Source organism: Scyliorhinus torazame, chromosome 8 (assembly GCF_047496885.1).
Source record: "Scyliorhinus torazame isolate Kashiwa2021f chromosome 8, sScyTor2.1, whole genome shotgun sequence".
In the NCBI taxonomy this organism is placed as follows: domain Eukaryota; kingdom Metazoa; phylum Chordata; class Chondrichthyes; order Carcharhiniformes; family Scyliorhinidae; genus Scyliorhinus; species Scyliorhinus torazame.
In genome coordinates, this window is record NC_092714.1 from 239,175,821 (window position 1) to 239,193,660 (window position 17,840).

Consider the following 17,840-nt stretch of genomic DNA (forward strand, 5'->3'; position numbering starts at 1 on the left):
CAACTATATCTACGTTGGATCGAACGGCCATCCGGCATCCACCGGCCCCACTGAGGAGACCCTAGCTGGGTGCCGTTTAGCACTGGTTAATCATTGTATTTCAATTCACAAACTGCCTTCCATTTAATCTTACTGCAACGATTCTCTGACCCAGGTCGAGGATTGTTTCCAACCAACAGTTTCTAATGCTCAATTCAGCACAAATTACAGTTGTCAGTGTTATTCCACAATCATTGCCTTTGGACTGGATTCCTCCCTTTGCTGTTTTAACCCATTAATTTTAAGCAGGATCACATCTCTGCTTAAATAACTGGGGCAAAACAATTGGTACATGCATGTTATGGACATATATGGTTGTCAAAAGCAATGTCTAAATTTACACTGCCACATTCGAACTCCAGGAAATCGCACATTGTCCCAACCCTATCGCTTGGCATCCTAGACTTTTGGCCATTTCGGTCTAGACCGAATCGCTGAATGCCTATTTATAAAGTCTATGGTACAAGGGTTTTCAATTGGCTATTTTTATCTGCTGTTTACAGAATGTCTAGCTGAAGTATGCAATTATGTGGCAAACTAATCATGTGTTTATCAGGATTTGACTGTACTGCAGCCCTGTGACTTACATCACAATGTCTGTATTCTGTACTTCATTCGTAGGTGTAAATATGAAAGGAAGATAAGTATTCCAGGAACCCACCAAATATTTACAAATTTCAAAAACCCCATCAAGTGAACAATATATACCCAAAGATTATTAAATTGAAGAAATAGGAGATAAGGAAAAGGAGGGTGGTAAGGGACAAAGAGGTGATAGAAAGGCAAAGAGGGCGACAGAGGCCAAACAGATTGAGAAGACAGAGAAGAGTAGAAAGAAAGAAAAAAAGGAGACGGGAAGAAAAGTAGAGGAAGGAGGATAAAGAGAAAATAACAGAGAAATGTGAGAAAGAGAAGAAGGGTGAGAAAAAGATAGGGGGAAGAGAAAGCAATGATGAGAGAGAGGAGGGAAGAAGGAAGAGAGAAAGAGAATAGAAGGGAGATACAGACAGTGAGATATGGGAAAAGGATTGAGAAAGACAGAAGAGAACAAGAGAACTTACTAGGATCAGTGTCTTTAGTCATGGTGGATTAGGAGTTGATGGATCTGGTTGTAAAAATATACTTTTTAAGGATGACATGTTACATGAATGATTTGTAAAAACATAGGTTGGGATTCTCCGGTTCCGATTCTCCGGTACCCCAGCCACGTGTTTCTCAGCGGCGCACCATTCGGTAGAGGCGGGATTCTACCTTCCCATCATTTGTCAATAGGATTTCCCTTTGAAAACACCAACACGCCATCAGGAAACCCGTTGATAGCGGTGCACTGCCTGCGTGGAAAGTGTATCGCAATGACCGGAAAATTCCGGCCATAGTTTTTAAAGATTAAAGTTTAAACTGTACTCCAGAACTGGCCACGCCCCGAGCAAAGCTATTCCAATACTTCTACAACTGTAGTTACAACACTGCATCCACCCGATTAATGCTGAAAATTGTCCAGGTATGACCTGCCTACACAAAGCAGGACAAATCTGCTCCAGCCTATTTCCTACAATCAATTCTACTTTCAATCATCAACAAAGTGATGGAATCATCATCAACAATGCTATAAAGTGGCACTTACTCAGCAACAATCTGCTCAGTTTGAATTCTGCCATGGCCAATCTGCTCAGGTCTTATTACAGCCCTGGTTTCAATATGGACTAAAGAGCTGAACTCGAGGTGACAGACATTACCACTAACATCAAGGGGCAGATTTGACCAATTGTGGCATCAAGGAGCCTAAGCAAAATTGAAGCCAATGAGAATCAGGGGAAGAACTCTCCAATGGTTGGTGTCATACTTAGCACAAGGGAAGATGGCGGCTGTTGTTGGAGGCCAATCCTCTCAGTCCCAAGACATCGCAGCAGGAGTTCCTCAGGATCGTGTCCTCAGCCCAACAATCTTCAGCTGCTTCATCAATGACTTTTCCTCCAACTTAAGGTTCAAAGTGGGGATGCTTGATGTTTGCAGTTCTTGGAGTGAATCCAACCATCTGCTCTCGACATTCAATGGCATTACCACCACTGAATCCCACATCATCAACATCTGGGGTCACCAATGACCAGAAAGGTAACAGGACCAGACATATAAATACAAAAGCAGGTCAGAGGCTGAGAATTCTGCAGCAAGAAACTCAACTCCTGACTCCTCAAAGTCTGTTCACCATCTACAAGGCACAAGTCTTGTTGAATACTCTCCACTTACCTTGGTTGATGCAGTTACAGCAATACAGGGAATTATGCAAAATACAGTAGAGCCACATTATTACAAACACCTTATTAGAATGGTTTCCTTTTGTTGTCAGTCGAGTTCAAACCTCGATGAAGTTAACTTCTGACAAGAATATCTGGTCATCCCCAAGTATTTTTCATCAAGATGTCTGTATTAAACATGTGTGCCGGTACCGACTTTGAAAATGGTTCAAAAACATTGCAGATCCACCTGCCTTGGAATATTCTCAGTTGTGGCTTATTGATAACACTCTTGCATCTGAGTCAGATGGCTGAGGGTTAAAGAGCCACTCCAGAAATATCTAAACGGGCACTCCAGTGCAGTACTGTGGGAGATGCTGCCTTTCAGATGACATGTTAAGCTGAGGCACGCCTACTTCGTCAGATGGACCTAAAAGGTCCCATGACCATATTCAAAGAAGAGATGAGAGTTAGATTACTAATTCATGCCGTTCCATACGCTGCTTAATCTGAGATGTGCAAATTTCATTCATCGATTTTATCCATTTGTCTCTCTATAGTGCCTCAATGGATCACCGCACCATAAACACAGAGTTGAAATATAGCTGGCCACACTGTAAACTCACTTAAGTAGTCAATTTTGCAGCGCAATTAATGACTCCACCAAACATGTGGTAAATCTCTCTGACCATGTATTCTCTGAAAGAGATCGTTCGTTCTTGCGCATGGTTTCAATTTTGGTGTGCATCAAATGGAAAGAAGTATTTGCTGAGTTCAAACGCCTCTATCCCCAGCTATCTTGCCACAAACCAGCATTCACTGAAGATGCTGAATCCTTGAAAGCATCAAGGATTGCCGGTTTCTGAACAACATTGTTGATTTTCACATACAACGCAAATGTCTGATAGTGTTGCGAGGCCGCAAATCCAACCTAGGCATATATATCTTTTACCAGACAGCAGGTACTGGAATGGTCGTCCTTAACAAGCATGGCTAGATCAATAAAAACCATGCCATTTGTCATAACCCCCACGGAGGCCACTGGGTGTGTACCATTAGTTACCCAGTAACCTCCAATGAATATGAACTTCCCTGGTAACGGGGCAGGGCTTCCCCTTTAACGAGGGGAGCCCTCACAGTATAAAAATCATGACCTGGGTGCAGGTTGGAGGAGGGAGACCAATCGGGGAGAGGAGATTTGTGTATTATGATAAAAGAGTATCGTGGGAGGCACAGTGGTTAGCACTGCTGCCTCACGGCGCCGAGTACCCGGTTTCAATCCCAACCCCGGGTCACTGTTTGTGTGGAGTTTGCACTTTCTCCCAGTGTCTGCGTGGGTCTCACCCCCGCAACTCAAAAGATGTGCAGGGTAGGTGTATTGGCCACACTAACTTGCCCATTAATTGGGAAAAAAGAATTGGGTACTCTAATTAAAAAGAATATAGTTTGCATCCTGCTTGCTTTTCATGCTTATTCTCTTGGCTTGGATACTTCACCACTCTTAATGATGGGTCCAAAGTTGTATTCATTAGTTGTTAAGTATAACCAGACAGTCCTGCTCAAAAGCAATTTACAGAATGCTTGTTGGATTGCAAGAGTAATAAGCTGCCATGTGTTATACACAATAGGTCAGTGTCCGCTATGTATGGGCTGCCCGAGCCACAAAAAATCTGGGGCTGGATTCTCCATTTCAGGGACTATGTCTCCATCTCCCTCAATGTCAGCAAAACTAAAGAGCTGGTCATCAAGTATCATACACACCCCTGTCTGCATCAATGGTGCCGATGGGGAGATGATTGACAGCTTCAAACTCCTAGGTGTGCATATCACCAACAATATGGCCTGGTCCACCTACGTTGACGCTACAACCAAGAAAGTGCCTATACTTTCTCAGGAAACTAAAGAAATTTGACATGTCCACATTGACTCTTACCAGTTTTCACAGATGCACCATAGAAAGCATCCTATCAGGCTGCATCACAGCCTGATATGACAACTGCTTGACCCAAGACTATAAGAAACTACAGAGTTGTGAATACAGCCCAGTCCATCACGCAAACCTGCTTCCCATCCATTGACTCGGTCTACTCCTCCCGCTGCCTTGGGAAGGTGGGCAGTATAATCAAACACTCCTCCCAGCCGGTGTATTCACTCTTGCAACTTCTTCCATCGGGCAGGAGATACAAAAGTCTAGAGGTCAGGCACTAAGATTCAAAAACAGCTTCTTCCCCGCTGTTATCAAGCTCCTTAATGACCCTGGTATGGACTGATCCGATCTCTTCAAACATTTTCTCTACTGACTGCACTCCTGTATGCTTCACTCAATGCATGTGTCTATGCATTTACATTGTGTATTTATGTATGCCCTATGTTTTTTTTCATGTATGGAATGATCTGTCTGGACTGTACGCAGAACAATACTTTTCACCATACCTTGGTACACATGACAATAAAACAAATCCAAATCCAGTTTCACACTCTATAAGATTGGCCTTATTGGCAACATCATAAATAGGGCCTGAGCCATTTGCTCACCATACAGGTTTGATGCACATCAAAGCCATCATGCAGGATAATGACGATCCTGATCAAATCATTGCTCGTTGTGTCATGCAAACTCATGAATGGGCCCAAGGGAGCCAATTTCATACTGAAAAGTGCCCAATCCACCTCAGATTCTATTATTTGCCTATTGTAATAAATCTGCTTTTATTCTTTTTATTGTACATATGCAACAGAGTTGCAACCATTCATCCTTCAATAGACAATAATTCACGACAAATGTTACAGTTGGCTGTATGTATTGCCTCAATGATGGTTACTCTCGCACCTCCTATGCTACTGTTAATTAATAGATCAGCAGTTAGCGATAATGCACAATGGAAAAATTGCAATGCATTAAATATGAGCTGTCTAGCTTTATAACACAGGAGTAAAATCTGTGGCTAGTTCTCACTCTGCGAGGACTTATTCTTATCCTGATAATGTAAGAGAAACCTCCTGTTAAATGCCATCAGCATCAAATCCAGAGATAAGAACAAACGGTCAGGTATCGAGGAGGGAAAGAAGTAGTTGTCACAAAATGATTAACAATGTCATATTCTACAGCTGTTAATTCTCCAACTAGGTTTCTGGATTAAAATCTCCTGGTGAAAAGATACTGCAGACTACTTAAATTCGAGAAGTAAAAAATGGGGTCGGAGACTCAACAATAAGATGCAAAACTACCTATGCCATTCAACCTACTCATTAGTCACTGGGAGACCACAGACTTCCTCGGTGATTTGAGAAAATGGTCGTCACTAAACCTGGTCGGTTTCACCAAGGGCAACACAATATTGGCAGGCGGGGGAGAAAGTTGGATTATTGAATTATCTATTTTTGTTGTATTTTAAGTAGTAAAGCTACCCCTGATAATCGAGGACGCTTATCACCGTGCTGTCTGTTTTAGCAATACAGAGTCAGAGCAGAAAACTGATAAAACTAGTTTATTGTTTGTTTTTCTGTACTTGCCAGTAGTTAAAAGGATAATAATATTTACCTTGTTAAATGTACAATTACACCCATTAGATCATAAATTCAGAACGTACATTGTGAGAAGTCCAAGTTGTAATGTTGTAACCACAGCTTTCTCAAGCCCAGTCAGCTAGATTACATAAAAGGAGGAAGATGTGTGGACTTGAAGCTTATTTTTCATTTTTAGCTGGATCATAAAGTAGCAGAAATGTTATCAGTCAACCGTAGAGGAGAAATGCCATGTGAACCATCTCGACTCTTGCAGTATTAAAAGGCAGTCTGTACTTGTCACATAGAATGACATGTAATATACAGCATGAAACACGTGAACATAGCCCAGTCCATCACGTAAATGCCTCCCATCCATTGACTCTGTCTACACCTCCCGCTGCCTTGGGAAGGGGGCAGCATAATCAAAACCTCCTCCCACCCGGGTTTTTCTATTTTCCAACCTCTTCCATCGGGCAAGAGATACAAAAGTTTGAGAACACGCACTAACAGGTTCAAAACTAGCTTTTTCCCCGCTGTAACCAGACTCTTGAACGATCATCTTATGGACTGAACTGATCTCTCCGGGCAACTTCTCTACTATGTAGCATTAATAATAACAATAATCTTTATTATCGGGCCGCACGGTGGCGCAGTGGATAGCACTGGGACTATGGCACCGAGGACCCGGGTTCGAATCCCGGCCCTGGGTCACTGTCCGTGTGGAGTTTGCACATTCTCCCCTCGTCTGTGTGGGTTTCACCCCCACCAACCCAAAAAAAGATGTGCATGTTAGGTGGATTGGCCATGCTTAAATTGCCCCTTAATTGGAAAAAAATATTATAATAATTGGCGACTCTCAATTTATTTTAAAAAAAATCTTTAGCACCACAAGTAGGCTTAAATTAACACTGCAATGAAGTTACTGTGAAAATCCCCTAGTCGCCACATTTGGGCGCCTGTTCGTGTACACAGACGGAGAATTCAGAATGTCCAATTCACCTAACAGCAAGTCTTTCAGGACTTGTGGGAGGAAACGGGAACACATGGAGGAAACCCATGCTGACACAGGGAGAACGTGCAGACTCCGCACAGTGACTCAAGCCGGGAATCAAACCTGGGACCCTGGCGCTGTGAAGCACAATGTGATACACTGTGCTATGCTCCAACTGATGTCTATGTATTTACACTGTGTATTTATCGTAAGTCCTATGTTTGTCATGTATGGAACAATCTGCCTGGACTGTACGCAGAACAATACTTTTCACTGTACCTCGGTACGCGTGACAATAAATCAAATCAAATATTTGGCCTAACCACTCCATGGCTGTGTTTATGTTGCACTTGAGTCTCCTCCCAGCCTTCCTTGTCTATCTATCAGCATAACCCTCTATCGCTTTCTTTCTCACACTAATAGCCTCCTCCTAAATTCACACGTACGAACAGTCAAGTTCCAGTATACATATAACAGACTTTATAGGGCCCGTGACTGGTGTGAGCTTTTGCATATTCAGATAGAAAATGTTGGACTAAATCCATGGGGTATGTGCCTGTGATTTGTCAGTAAATGCTCAGTGGAAAGGTCCTTAATTAGCAGTGAGATCACAGAAATCTGCCCACACTCATTTATATGATCATGTACAGTATTTCAAGATGTCATGGGTCTACTAAGAGCAGCATTACCTCTTTCATTTTGTCCACTTCGTTCTGCAACACCTGCTTGGAAACGTCCATTTCAATGAGTTTCTGTCGAAGATCTTCATTTTCTTCTTCTAACTTTATCCTTTTCTTCTCAACAGCTTCTAGTTCATTGTGAAGCCTTACAGACACGTCTTTTGAAACCTGTATGTAGGAAGACAATTCAAAGTATTCAGGGAACATGCATTTGGCACAGTGCCTTTTTTTCAAATAATGCTCATAAAGCCACACTTGTTTATTGCACAGCAATTAAGCTCAACTCCGCTGCGCCCCTAATTGAATTTCATTAGGCATGTTGTCACCAGAGGCACTTTGCATTTCTCACACAGTGAACTTATTTGTTGTAAAAGGTTCACTCAGAAGAACTTTTATCCTGCTGTCAAAAACTGGTCAACATTGTCCTATCTACTGTTTGAAAGGTGTCTAGTTGAATTTAAACAGCATCACAAAGGCCAGCATTTCAAAAATGTATTTCAGGGAAGATCTTGAGGATATAACATTTGTGCAGGTTCAACATCATTCTAAAGGAGCTTTTAAGCATCCTACCTGAGCAAGAACTACCAGCAGACATTCTTTGTGTCATGCCACCATAATCTTCCAGTCACAACAGGTCGAAATGGCATGGTGAAATAAGGGAGCTGGAAAAGGTTACTGCAAGTAGAATAGTGTGGCAAGAAAGCAGTCACATGTACAGAATTTAAAGTAAACAAAACTGGTTGGGAACAGCAAGTATAGTGAGTTTCAAAAATATTTGGGCGTTACTATTAAAAAATCTCCTCTGAAAATTAGAAGTATATTCAAATTCAGTGGGGTTCCACTCCCGTAAAAAGTGCAATCTACAAGACTTTACAGCTGACGTCCTATCTGAAGTTATATGGAGCATGGTCCAGGTGCTTCTGCAGACCATTGTACAAGGAGCTGCATGTTGCGAGTTGGTCCTGTTCACATTTCCAATTTTGTTGTCAATTTAACAACATTAAGTTATGATTAGCCAGCTCATGCTGTCCTTCAGCTGCATTGATGTACTGGACATTTCATCTTCAAATGATGGATGTGCTTAGCCACCACAGGTCTGTGCAGAGTTTGCCAAATTTAAGAAAACTTCTATGACCCATCATAAAATGATGCAGCACATTGTCAGAAGCAATCAACCAAGGGCTTGATGATGACCGAGGACACGAGCACTCAAGTTGAAACAAAGATTGCACAGCAAGTGTTCCCGTCATCATGAAGAAAACCACACGTTAATGCCAGAAATTGAAGGAAGTGAACTTGTGGAAACCTCACCAAATTCTGGTGCGGAATTTTTAAATTGGATGGCTCCGACATGAACCAGCTTCTCTCTGATATATAAATGACTGTGTTTGCCAAAACGTATAAAATTGGGTAAGTTCTTGATCTCCCAAGTTGTACTTTGGCTTGCTTTCAGATTCTGGATGTTATTTCATTGGTATAATTGATAGACACATTAATCGTTCTCCCACAAATACAGAATCTCATCGGCAATCAATCTGCTCGCCTGAAACATTCCAAAATGATCATAACCCAGAATGTACAGTTGAATGGCTTGCCAAAGATGTAACAAGCCGGATTGGAAAACCAATCTCCAGCAACAAACCCAACAGAGTGGCAATTGGCTCCACCTGTAAGTTTGTGATGCCTTAAAACTGAATGATAGTGCATGTGAAAGCTAATTTTTCAATTCTATTAAATCAAGATGTGTGCAGGTCTGATGCTACGCTGCAAAGAGAAACAAAGTTGCTCCATTTTGGATTCTCTCCCAAAACATTCGGGGTGAATGACAAAAAGACAGTTTCCATTAACAGACTAATCAATGAGGATAATTAAATTGTTCTTTTCCAAGTGTCAGGCAGCTGCACATGTTAACATCTAAAACAGCCATTCCTGGCATTAAACGAGTTTGTACTTAATTTCCACTCCGCCACACCTCACAGAAGCCAACGTCAAAGCTATGGCTGAAAGATGAAACAATTCTGTGGCACGCGTCCAGAGTTTTAATTCGGGGCTGCAGGTATAAACACCATAGAACATAGAACAGTACAGCACAGAACAGGCCCTTTGGCCCTCGATGTTGTGCTGAGCATTGTCCGAAACCAAGATCAAGCTATCCCACTCCCTGTCATTCTGGTGTGCTCCATGTGCCTATCCAATAACCGCTTGAAAGTTCCTAAAGTGTCCAACTCCACTATCACATGGATTGGAAATTCATGCCATACACGTCCAACACTACGCAATAAATCTTTTATAAAGAAATCAGAATATTTCGTAATTTCTTCAGTTTGAGCATCTGTAAGATTTTACTGTTTCATCCAAACGCCCTCGGAATTTTCAGACTATTGGGCCATAACCTCCACTCAGCAGCGTAAAGTCCTGGCCCGCTGAAATTACAGGAGTTTAAAGCGCACTTACCTGCTCCAAAAAATTATGTTCAAACCTCCACTGGCTGGAGCTGCTTGGAGCTTGCAGCAAAACAGTCCCCAAAGGCCCCAGAACAGTGCAACGCCAGGGAAAGCAAAACCCTGAACTCATTTTTACCCCAAATCCAGTTACCTAACCTAAACTCGACTTTTCCTAGCAAGAGAACTAAAAGCATTTGAACATTAGGACGTAACTTAATTCAATTAGATAAATTCGAGAGACATCTGAAGCAGCAGGAAAGACGGAATGACTGGCTGCAAAAAGCAAAATTATTTTTATTATCATGGTGTTAACATCAATGCATGGATTTAGTATAAAGCACTTTTGATAATTAACCTCTAGAGAGCTGCCACCTAGATGATTTGGATATGGATTCCATGCCATTCCATGTTCAATCTTAAACATTTTATGGACTCTTCAAAGCTCATGCCCATTATGTGTGTGCAAACATGAAGCAACAGACATAATAATATTAATAAACTTTGGATCAGGGCAATTTGTTTTCAATGGCCAAGGTAATCACTGCCTAATTTCATGTTGAAGGTCAAATTTCACAATAAGCATCAAATACTTTGAGGTAAACTTTTGGCCTGGAACTCGCAGCACGAGATAAGTGAGGAAAATTTATGCAGAACTATTTTACACTTAACAGTTGACATGCACAAATTTCCTTGACTGTCTTGCGCACTTTCAACCTGTTTCTGGATGGAAGAACATTCCTGAACTAGCATGAGGATCGATATAAATTAATCCTCAGGCCTTAGAAAAACAAAAACAATGGGAGCAGGAATAGGCCATTTGTCCCTTTGCGCTAGTTCCACCATGTAACAGGATCATGACTAATCTTCTAACTCAACTGCACCAACCTGCACTATCCCCATATCTCTTGATATCCAAAGGTCTATCATCATGTCTAAATATACTCAATGACTAAACATCCACGGCTTTCTCGGGTAAAAAATTCACAACCCTTTCAAGGAAGAAATTTATCCTAATCTCAGTCACAAATGCCGGTTTCCTTATTCTGAGACTGTGACCCCGAGTTCTAGGTTCCCCAGAGAAGAGAAACATTTTCTCAGCATCTACTCTGTCAAGCTGCTTAAGAATTTTATGTGTCAACAGAATAATGGGGGAAAATGCCAATTTAGAGCCACTTGCCTCACTGGCAAGTCCCATGAGTGGTGGTAGGGGAAATCACAATAGTTGGGGGAGCATCACTCAAGTCAGTGGTCATTGCTTTCAAAAGTGCCCTAAAAAAAACTATAATTTTTTAAAAACATGGATCTTAAATATTTATTTACTGCTACAAATTTGCTCCTGAAGTGAAGATGGCCATCAGCGAAAATGCTGTATATTAAATATGATGCCGATTTTCTTTTTAATTTCAACTCACTTCGAAATGTGATTTTCAGGTAACTAGTTTCCAACAGAAAAATAAACCTGACAGCTGCTTAAAAAGAAGAAACCTATTTGCATTGAGTTACTCAGGTCAACATTTTTGAAAGGAGGCCTAGACACTTCATTGCATAACGTTAGCATTCACACCCAGCTAACATTCCTGTGAATTTATTCATAATATTGCAACTTCCTGACCAAACTCATCCAACCACTGGATCGGAAGACATTACACAGATAAATTACTACACAATAAAGTATGACATTTAAAACATGCAAATAAAACTTTAATAAAAAGGTACAAAACAATTGTCAATCTCTTTAACATAGTTTAACAATATGCTGGGGAGAAAAAAAAAAGGAAAAAAAAAAAAAAAGAATCGCTCAAAAATATATATAACAAATACCTTCACATCTTGCTCTAAACTTCGGATTAGTTCCCCATCAACTTGGCCTGTCTGAGCTACTCTTAGGCTTCTCCGTTCAGTCTTTCGCAGTCGGTACTGAAGGATCCGGCAGGTTTTGTTTGCTCTGTCTAGTTCTTGACGAAGTTCCTGCAGTTGGTAAACATCTTCCTCTAAATAAATATCCCTCATTTCCAGCATTTCTGCTCGAAGCTCCTCGATTTCATCCTAATATCAAGAAACATTCATATATTACGTTTTTGCACCAATATTTTTAAAGACAGCACAGCAAACGAGGAAGTAAATGAATTCTGTTACTCGCCACAAAACAATGAGTCTGAAAGTGAATCAATTATTGTATATTATTTGATATCTGTTGTTTCATTGTTCGAGCGAGGTGTAATCAATATTCATAATGAATGAAATAAAAAATTCTTACAGATAAAACATTCAGCTCTTTTGTGAATAGAAATTAAACTGCCAAACTCTAAATGTACCACACCTAAAGAAAAGATCACTCTTAATTGTCATTAGTGCTTTAACGGTTGAATTTGTATTGAACAGTTGTAAAGGAAAGAATAGTTCAATGCATTCAAAAGGAACGGCAGCATTTTAAAATTATCTTTTAAGTGTAGGCTTTAATAAAATGTTACTCATAATGACATGCAAAACAATAACTTCAGAATGCAATCATTTGCAAGGTTCTCTGTTATGAGGAAGATTGATCAGGAGTTTAAGAAATATAATTCATTAGTGTATCAAGGTACCTTCCTTAACATTCTGTAGTTCTTTCCTCTGTGATATACATAAAATGTCAATGTCGCCACAGTCCCAGAGGATCAAAGGTTGCTCTCCCCTTTGAGAGAGAGCTGACAGATTTAAATTGAGGGTCACCACATCTCAGGCAAGGGACAAGGTTGAGAAGGCAGGGCCTCCATGAATAACCTCAGCCGGTACAGGAATTGAACCGGTGTTGCTGACGTTGCTCTGCATCACGAACCAGCAACCTAGCCAACTGAGCTAGCCGCATGGTGCTGCATGGAAACGTGAATAACAATGGGTAACAGTAAAGTCGGTATAATCCCAGATGACCATAGGCTGCTTTCCCCTTTGAGGGGGAGAGCTGACTGGTAATGGTTTAACCTGAGGATCACCACACCTCAGGTGAGGGGCAAGATTGAGAAGGCGGACCTTCATGAATAACAATAAAAACTTGTTTTAATAAAGCAGGTTAATATTCATGATAGGTTGAAGCTACCTGAATCTCAATTGAATGATTGTGCGAGGTCTTTCATGAACTGTTATTAATGCAATGATTAACAAAAACATCATGCAAATACGAGGATCAGATGCACAAAGCCCCACTGAGAAGCATGCCTGCACAAGAATGGACGTCACTGTCTCCTGTGATTTTCCCAGCTGTAGTCAGAAATGCTTTTCAGCATGCTTTCTTTTGCAGCAACCATAGAATTCCTACAGTACAAGAGGCCATTAGTCCCATCGAGTCTGCACTGACCCTCTGAAAGAGCACCCTGCATAGGCCCACTGCTCCGTCCTATCCCCATAACCCCACCTAACTTACACATCTTTGGATACCGAGTTTTTTTTTAGCATGGCCAATCCACTTAATCTGCACTTCTTTGGACTACTGCAAGAGGAAATTGGAGCACCCGGAGGAAACCCACACAGACACAGGGAGAACATTCAAACTCCACAGTCAGCCAAGGTTGTAATTGAACCCGGAGCCCTGGTGCTGTGAGGCAACAGTGCTAACCACAGTACCACCGTGCCAAAACAGAACACCGTAATAAAATAGAACTTATTAGAAAAAAGATCAATTATTTTCAGCCTGAGTAATTATATTAAAAATGTAAGCACAATCTAACTATGGTTACACACCAAGTATGATTGTGACTTTTACTGCTTATGAAATGAATTCAGAAGAGAACAGTGAAGCGCTATGCACTGAATTCCTCCATATGACATGAATTCAGCATAACCCGTTATACAAACAGTACTGAAATACTGATTTTCCAGCTGTTTGGTGGAGCCAGCTGTCCATACATTAAAGCTTTGTGTTGGAGCAGATGGGATACAAATGACCACAGGGGGAAGGATCAAATGACTGGCTCACATCACTTCCTGTGGATGCAAGGGGGGATTTCAGTGACGAGTATGGGATTAATTGAGGAGGACTGTTTTACACTAAACTGGAAATTTGGCAAAGATAGGATTTCAAGCGTTGAGCACAATGTATTTAAGTTTTATCCTCTGATTTTCAAAATATACAAAGCAGTGTAAATCTTGTGTGGATGCTGGAAAAAAACCTTGTTTTTGAGGGGGGAGAAAAGCAGTCAGTTGCATCTTTTGTTGAGATCTCGCACCATTCTAAGTAGTACATTATATGTTCATTGTCCTGTTTTTTGTTGTTGTTAGATGTGGGCAGTGCTAGTAAACTATTTATTACTCATCTTTAATTTCTGAGGTGGTAGTAGTAGGCATTCTCCTTGACAGCCACAATCCCTGTAGTAATGCAAATCCCACAATAGTGTAAGGTTCTCTGACAATGAAGGAACAGCAATACATGTCCAAATCAGGATATTGCAAAAGCTGGACACAATTGTCCAGATCGCTGAAAGTGCAAGCTGATAACACTAGTGAGGACCACACAGTATTTTGGACCTTAAGGTGACAAAAGGGACAAAAAAGTGTATCTGCTTAAAAAAAAAATTAGATTTAAAGGCTGGGATTAAAAAAAAAAAAATCGAGGAAGGACTGAGAAAGGACATGAGTTTGAATTCAATGTTAAATCAGTCATATAAAGAGAAATAAATAAAAAGAGACAAAAAGCAAAGTAAGAATTTTCTTGACTTTTAAAAAAATCTCCTAAAGCAATTCACATCCTGAAACAGGAAATGCCCTTTTTGTGATGCTGATGACAGAGCATGCAAATTAATCCGCAAATTGTGACAAATTGCAATTCATGAGGCGTCTTTTCCTCCTTTCAAGTTGCTGACCAATTTACGCATTAATAGCACAAACACCTTTATTGTTTCAGCAAATCTGGCCCAATATGATCTAGTTGGGAAATCTAGCCAATACTACATTGTCATGGTATGGAACAGAACCAATAATATTATTTTTATTTAGGATTTAACCACCAATGAGGCAACAATGCCAAAGATATTTCCAACGGAACAAACAGCAAACAAGAAATATAAACACAACTAGACTGGAGAAGTGGGCCTCAGGATTTGGTGAGCAAGACAGTTACTTTCATACATATAATAAACAGCTCACTTTAATTTCCCCTAACTTCTAGATATGGGCATACGAACCAGGAGCAGAAGTCGGCCACTTGGCCTCTCGAAGCAGCTCTGCCATTCAAGGTTATGGCTGAGCAGATTGCAACATCCTTCCTACCCCTGATAACTCTGCATCCCCTTGGTTATCAAGAATCTATCTAGCTCTGCCTTAAAAATATTCAAAGACTCTGCTTCCACTACCTTTTGAAGAGAGTGACTCACAACCCTCAGAAACAATTTTTCCTCATCTCGGTCTTAAATGAGTGACCCCTTATTTTTAAACAGTGACTCCGAGTTTTAGATTCTCCCACAAGAATCCATAGAATCCCTAGTGTAGGGGGCCATTTGGCCCATTGAAGGGGGCCATTGGGCCCACTGAATCAGCACTGCCCCACTTACCTATGTCCAATCTCCCACCTTACCCCCATAACCCCATCTAACCCTTGGCATTAAGGGGCAATTTAGTGTGGCCAATCCACCCAACCTGCACATCTTTGGAAACATCCACTCCAGGTCCACCCTCTCAATACCACTCTAGATCCTAAATATTCCAATTAAGTTGCCTATGACTCTTCTAAACTCCAATGGATATGAGCCCAGTGTGTTCAATCATATTTCACAAGAAAACCCGTGCATTTCTACTATAAGTTCATTAAATCTTCTCTGAACCACTTCTAATGCCTTTAAATCCTCCCTTAAAATAGAGACCAATACTGTACACAATACTCGAGATGTGATCTTACCAATGCCCTGAACAGCTGAAGCATAACCCCTCTACTTTTGAATTCAATTCCCCTCACAACAAACAAAATTCTATTAGCTTTCCTAATTACTTGCTGAATCTGCATACTGGCCTTTTGTGATTCGTACACCAGCACACCCAGATCCCTCTGCAATAATATAGTTCTCTATTAATCTTCCTGCCAAAATGGGCAATTTCACATTTGCCAGATTTTTGTCCACTCACTTAACCTTTGGCCTTTTGTAGCCTCCATATGTCCTCTTCACAACTTACTTTTCTATCTAACTTTGTGTTGTAAGCAAATTTAGCAACCAGACCATCTGACCCTTCCTCCAAGTCATTTATATAAGTTATTAAAGGTTGAGGCCCCAGCACTGATTGCTGTGGTATACCACTTGTTACATCCTGCCAACCAGAAAAAAGACCCATTTATGCCTACTTTGTTTCTTGTCAGCTCGTCAATCTTCTATCCATGCCAATATGTTACCCCCTACACCATGAGCTTTTATTTTCCACAATAACCTTTGAGGAGGTCTTCTGGAAATCCAGGTTCAGTGCACCCACTTTATTCACATACCCCTTTAACCACGGCAAATGTGACACCTTCAAAATAACTCAATAAATTGATTAAACGTGATTTCCCTTTCACAAAACCATATTGACTCTGCCTAATTGCCTTGAATTTTTCTAAGTGCCCTGCTATAACATCTTTAAGAATAGCTTCTAACATTTTCCCACTGTGCGATTTAACCAAAAAAAAGGAGTCTGTTCAGAGTGGGAATCGAGGGGTTGGTCTCGGTGTTTGTAGTGGCATGAGTGGCCCCACTATCTGTGACCTCCGCCCTCCCGAGGCCGCATTCAGTCGCATTTCCTGCACCAAGGAGCTTCACTCGCCAGAACTCCTTGGTGTAGGAGATCACGATGCCATTTTTAAATAGGTCCCGATCTCTCGATACCCCCAATGCCCCAACTCACCTATAAGGGGGTCCTCGCCCCCTCCCCCCCTCCCCCCTCATAGGGGCAGGGCACCCTTGGGCCCGATCCCCAGCATGTGCAAAATCCCAGCCTGGCACCTCAGCACTGCTGACCTGGCAGTGCCCTTGCCAGCCTGGCAATGCCATGTGGGCACAGCTGGCACCCAGGTGGCACTGCAGGCTGACAGCACCAGGGTGCCAGGGCCAAGGTGCCACCCGGCCCAGAGGCCAAACCTCCCCCCCCCACCCCTCCATGAGTGCCGTTCCATTTGTTGGGACCAATTCTGAACGGTGCTCACCAACAAATGTTCACTCCAGTATGCAGATTTGCCAAATACTGATCCCGCCCACAATGGGCAGGATCTAAGTTACTACATCACACGAGATCCTGTTACATCTCGCGAGGTGTGGCGAGCTGGACAAATGCCGGAAGAGGCCTCTACCTGCATCTACCGGCTGCTTCAGCGGGATATGGGCGGTAGATCATAGATACATAGTTACATAGAAGATACATCCCGCCCCTTATTGCCAATGTTAAGATAACTGGCCTGCTGTTTCCGGTTTACTGTCTCCCTCCCTTTTTGAATCAAAGAATTAGATTAGTTATTTTCTAATCTCATGGAACCTTCCCCGAATCTGGGGAATTTTGGAAAATTAAACCATCAACTATCTCACCAGCCACATCTTTTAAGATCCTAGGGTGAAGTCCATCAAGATCTGGGGATTTGTCAACCCACGGCTCCAACAATTTGCTTAATACCATTTCCCTGGCGATCGTAATTTTCCCAAGGTCCTCCCTCCCTTCCATTTTCTGATGGTTCTATCTGTCTGAAATTTAATACTGGTGTAAGTTATGCCATATAACGGTTACAAATTTTAGCTCCATAACTTTATACAAAAACAGTTAATTTCAAAAAAATAACAACAGTTGCTGTGTAGAGGAAGAAAATGCTTGTTTATCACTCCACATTCTATACAGCAAACCTCAGACAATAGGACTGAATTACAATGTGTTAAATTAAGTTCAAGTGGCTCGCTCAAATGTTGGCCAGAATTCTCCGGTTGTTGCGATACACTATTCCTGCCGGCAGTGCGCCCCCGCACGT

General features: G+C 41.5%; 1 protein-coding gene across 2 annotated transcripts in view; it reads right to left on the reverse strand.

The window, feature by feature from the left end:
• mtcl2 (microtubule crosslinking factor 2) overlaps positions 1-17,840 on the reverse strand; it is a 130,993-nt gene that overhangs the window by 109,361 nt on the left and 3,792 nt on the right. For both annotated transcript variants that reach the window (XM_072515003.1, XM_072515002.1), the window contains exons 2-3: positions 11,717-11,941; positions 7,461-7,619 (exon numbers count right to left, since the gene is read on the reverse strand). In XM_072515003.1, coding sequence (XP_072371104.1) covers positions 7,461-7,619; positions 11,717-11,941 — 384 coding nt within the window. The remainder of the gene's footprint in view (positions 1-7,460; positions 7,620-11,716; positions 11,942-17,840) is intronic.